Here is a 4,297-nt window from a genome sequence, read left to right as displayed (position 1 = left end):
TTTTAGACTTAAAGAAATATTAGGACTTTTTAACCAAACAGGGTCTTACCGGATTAAGAACATAAATCGACGAATGCTGTCAAACGAATGGAAATGGAGTAAGGAATACATTATCCACATACAAAAAAGGTAAGAAATGCTGTACATTATATATATTTCAAAAAAATAATAATATTTTTTATATTGTATACCTAAGTGGATAAGCCGATAAGGCGCCGCCCCTCCAGCTCACGCTCTGCCCAACCCAACCCAACCCAACCCAAACCTCGTCCTCTTCTCTCTCTCTCTCTCTCTTTCCCTGCCCCGCACGTCTCTGACCCCAATCCATTATTAATTACGAGCTGATCTGCACATTACGTGGCGCAGTTATTCTCCTCATCAGAAACGGCTCGCCATTATTTATTTATTACATTACCCGGTGCGTGCAGTTTAAAACCAGCGCCCCGTCCATTCGTGCCTTCTCTTATTTAAAATCCCACCTCCTCCTTAAACCGACGACGACGGCGACGACGAGAGGCGGCGTCTCTTCCTTCCTTCCCGTTCCTGTTGCCGATCAATCCTCGCATCGGCGTGGTCGGGACCACCGGATCGGCGGCGCCGGTTCCAGATCGGGCGGGCGGATGCCGCCGCGGCCGGAGCCGTGCTGCTCCTCGTCGTCGTCGTCGCTGGGGAACGACAGCGACGAGGGCGGCGCGCCGGCGGGGAAGGAGGAAGGGGACGGGGAGGTGCAGAGCGCCTACAGCGGGGCCGGGCTCGGCGGCCTCGCCTCATTGGAGGAGTCGCTTCCCATCCGGTGAGGAGCAGAGTCCCTTCCTTACGCTTTTTGTTTCGTCCTGTTTGATTTCTGGTCTCGCTCATTTGGGATTGGGGAATAGGGCACATTGGATACCTTGCTTTCGTAACAGCGTTGTTAATCGTGTATGCCATCTATATATATTTTGTTGTTGCATCTGTAAAAAGGAGAGTAGGAGGAAGAACATGTTTGTGTGGGCCGCGTTAGTAGAGTACATGGTACTAGTAAACTGATTTTGCTACGCAACTGGTCAACCGAAGCTTCCGGTTCAACAAACGAGGCAATGCTGGCTGCCACATGTTGCAATTACAGTGCATGTTCTTGATTAGAAATTCTCTTAGAGTTGTATATCATTATTATTCTATTCAATCGTGTGATGATATGGAGTGCTCCACATTGTTTAGTTGATGGGATAGGCCTATGCTATTTGCCAGCCAATTGTGTGGTAATGACTGTTGCATCGCGTCCTGCTATAGTAATGTTTATTATCGTTGTGAGGTTGGCGAGGTGTACCTGTCTATCTTCACACGAATACTTGCACATTTTTCTGCCAACACGTTGCTTGTAAAGGAAATAGCCAGACCATATTATTACCTACAAATTGTATAGACAACTCTTGACAACACACGATGCAAGTTCCATGATGGGGTCCTTCGCTGTATATTCCAGACAGAAGATTGAATTGAAATTTAAGATGAACTTCTTTTTTTGTGTGTGAGAATTTATTTCTCCTATTTACTTAGTTTAAAATCTAAAGTAGTAATTCTCAGCCTGTGGTCTGACACAAAAAGGAAGATATTTGGGCATATATTTACATATATATGAACCCTAGAGACAGTTTGACAGTAGCATAAGGAAAGCAGGCAGTCCGTACCAAATGGAGACAAATACTGGAATCATGTCATTCCTACTTCGTAGCTATATATGAGCCAGTTTTCCATTGGTCCGAGATATGTTTGCTCCTATACCAAGTGTGACTTTGTTTATTAAGGGAAACATTCTTCTACATGTTTTTCAAACAGTATGGTTCTTCTATGGTAGTATACTCTGGTTAAATATCTTGCATTTCCTATACTGAGATGTAGCTGTAGTTTTTCCTGGCAGCATGGTTGTGCTAAGTGCTAAGGTTCATTTATTTGTTGACATAAATTTCCCTGATTCCTTCTGATCCGGAATCGCTTACTTTGGTGTTGTGTACGTTCAGTTTTGCATGCTTGCTCATAAATAATGCACCACCGGAACGGCAATGCTTATTCCTACAACAGTTATGTTGTTATACTTTTCCGCACTACATACACGCCTCACGCGTGTGTTCAGTGCATCATTATGGTGTTTATCTATATGCTACCTCTGATATCTTCATCCTTTTTGTGGGGACAGGCGTGGCATCTCTAAATTCTATAACGGCAAGTCCAGATCTTTCACATTCCTTAAGGAAGCTATTGGGCCGTCTGGTTCCGCAAAGGTCATTGCCAAGGCAGACAATGCTTACTCCAGGAAACGGAAAAATCTCCTTGCATACAACATCATGTATGGTCAGGCACAGATCACCGTGCCGGAGACCTACGAGAATGGTATCTCTAAGAGGCTTGCCAGTTTAAGCAGGCTGAGGCCCTTGGATGCCATGAGCTCCAACAGCAGCAGTAGCAGCAGCCTCAGCAGCGACGAAAACGAGTCGCCTCAGCAGTTCATTTTTATGCAGTCACCTGATGATCCAGCGATAATCGCACCTCAGCTCGGGTCTTGCGCACCTAAGATGCTGCCCGTGCCAACAAGGTCGTTTTCGATGGTGAATCTGCAACGTTTGCACAGCCGCTGCTCGTCTGTTTGCCTGAAAGAAGAGCAGGAGGCTGATTAACAAGCAATGCAGAGGCATGTCGACCTTTACGTGTTTTTTTTCTTATGTTTGTTTGGGGGCGCTAATATACGGCATCTCTCATTTGCTAACCCAAGGTTTGCTTTGAGGTGTTTGCGTAAATAAGAGGGAGCATGTATGGTGACGGCTTTGTGTGTAAAATAGCTCGTTTGACCATATGTAAATTCACATGATCTGCTAATATCAAAGGCCCCAGGTTGGTTTTGTTGCTATTTTTTTTAAATATTGCATTTTTTTATATTCTTTTTAATTTTTTTTGAGAAATATACCTGCCTCGGTCACAGGGTGGCCGACTGGGAGCTCTCGGCCTCGCCATAGCCGACAGGGTGCTCTCGGCCTCGCCATAGCCGACAGGGAGCTCTCGGCTTCCACGTGGCCGATTAGTGGCCGGCTACTGCCACTCGGCCTTGGGGAAGCTGATAGGCCATTCGGCCTGGCCGTGGCCGAGTAGTGGCAGCGCCAGGCCCTCCCCCCCCCTCTCCCTCCTTTCTCTATTTCTTCTCCCTCCTTCTCTATTTCTTCTCCTTATTTCTCCCCTTATTTATTTTTGCTATTTTGGAGGGAAGTGACATCTTTTTTCCTCTTTGGAATAGTCATTCTATTAATTCTAAGAAGAATTCAAATAATGAAAAAATGGTACTAAAATGATGTACTCCTTTTCTTGGATAAATAGCAATAGACACATGGAACTAAAATTACAATTTTCTACTTCTTGAACAGATAACAACTAGATTTTGAACATTCGTAAAAAAAAGATTAAATTTCGTAAAACTAAATCTGTCACTATTGTCTTTCTCATATTGCTTAGAGCAATGGTACACCCACGAACTGTTTTTAGAGGATGAAAGGACTAGCTTACATGCACTGTTTTGAACGTCTCACTCGCGATGATATTTTATGTTGTGTAAGGAGGAGGGCATCCAAACTATCCGTCTCACTCGCGATGATATTTTATGTAAGAAACTTATGTGTATTTTGAACGTTAGCTATTTTGCCTACTCCGTTGCCGTAAATATTTTCACGTCTCCATTCCCACCTAATTTTTCGCACCACCTTTCCCGCCAAATTTTGCCCGTTTCGTTTCCCGCCACCTTTCCCGCCAACTATTTACCCTCTTATTTCCCGCCAAATCTTTCCCGCCTCATTTACCTCCTATTTTTCCCGTCATATTCCTGGTCATCTAAGTCTATAAAAGGAGGCATTGGACTGCCTTCCTCCATCATCCAGCCTCACTTGAGAACACTAGCACTGCCTTCCATTCTCCATCATCCAGTGAATATGAGTTTGCCTTGCTTGGATCAGAGCATCAGGCCTAAGAAAATGCAGAGTGCGAGTTTGCCTCGGGGTGTGGAAGCAGTTCGATGTTGGTGCGGTGATCTCTGCAAGGTGAAGGAGGTGACGAATTTTTCAGATTGGTTGGGCATGAAGTTTTTCATGTGCGCCAATTATGAATCTGATCCGTCCGAATCTATTTCTGCGTACCTGAGGCCTCCGGTATGCTCAAGTTATCCAGAGTAAATATGTTGTTGATATTATTGTTTACTTGACATTTCTATATATATTTTGTAGTCTCCTCCTCCTCTCTGCATGTACTATCGTTGGATTGACACGGAAATGCCGGACTGGGC

At 44.7% G+C, this 4,297-nt stretch overlaps 1 protein-coding gene across 1 annotated transcript; it reads left to right on the top strand.

The window, feature by feature from the left end:
- Positions 1–317: 317 nt before the first annotated feature.
- Positions 318–2,881, top strand: LOC123396822 (the record flags this gene model as incomplete). Its single annotated transcript, XM_045091631.1, has 2 exons — positions 318–793; positions 2,174–2,881. Coding segments are annotated over 2 exons (954 nt in total), but the record flags the coding sequence as incomplete, so codon positions are not given.
- Positions 2,882–4,297: the final 1,416 nt, after the last annotated feature.

The sequence above is a fragment of the Hordeum vulgare genome, chromosome 5H, assembly GCF_904849725.1.
Source record: "Hordeum vulgare subsp. vulgare chromosome 5H, MorexV3_pseudomolecules_assembly, whole genome shotgun sequence".
Classification (NCBI taxonomy): domain Eukaryota; kingdom Viridiplantae; phylum Streptophyta; class Magnoliopsida; order Poales; family Poaceae; genus Hordeum; species Hordeum vulgare.
This window is presented reverse-complemented; position numbering and strand designations above follow the sequence as displayed.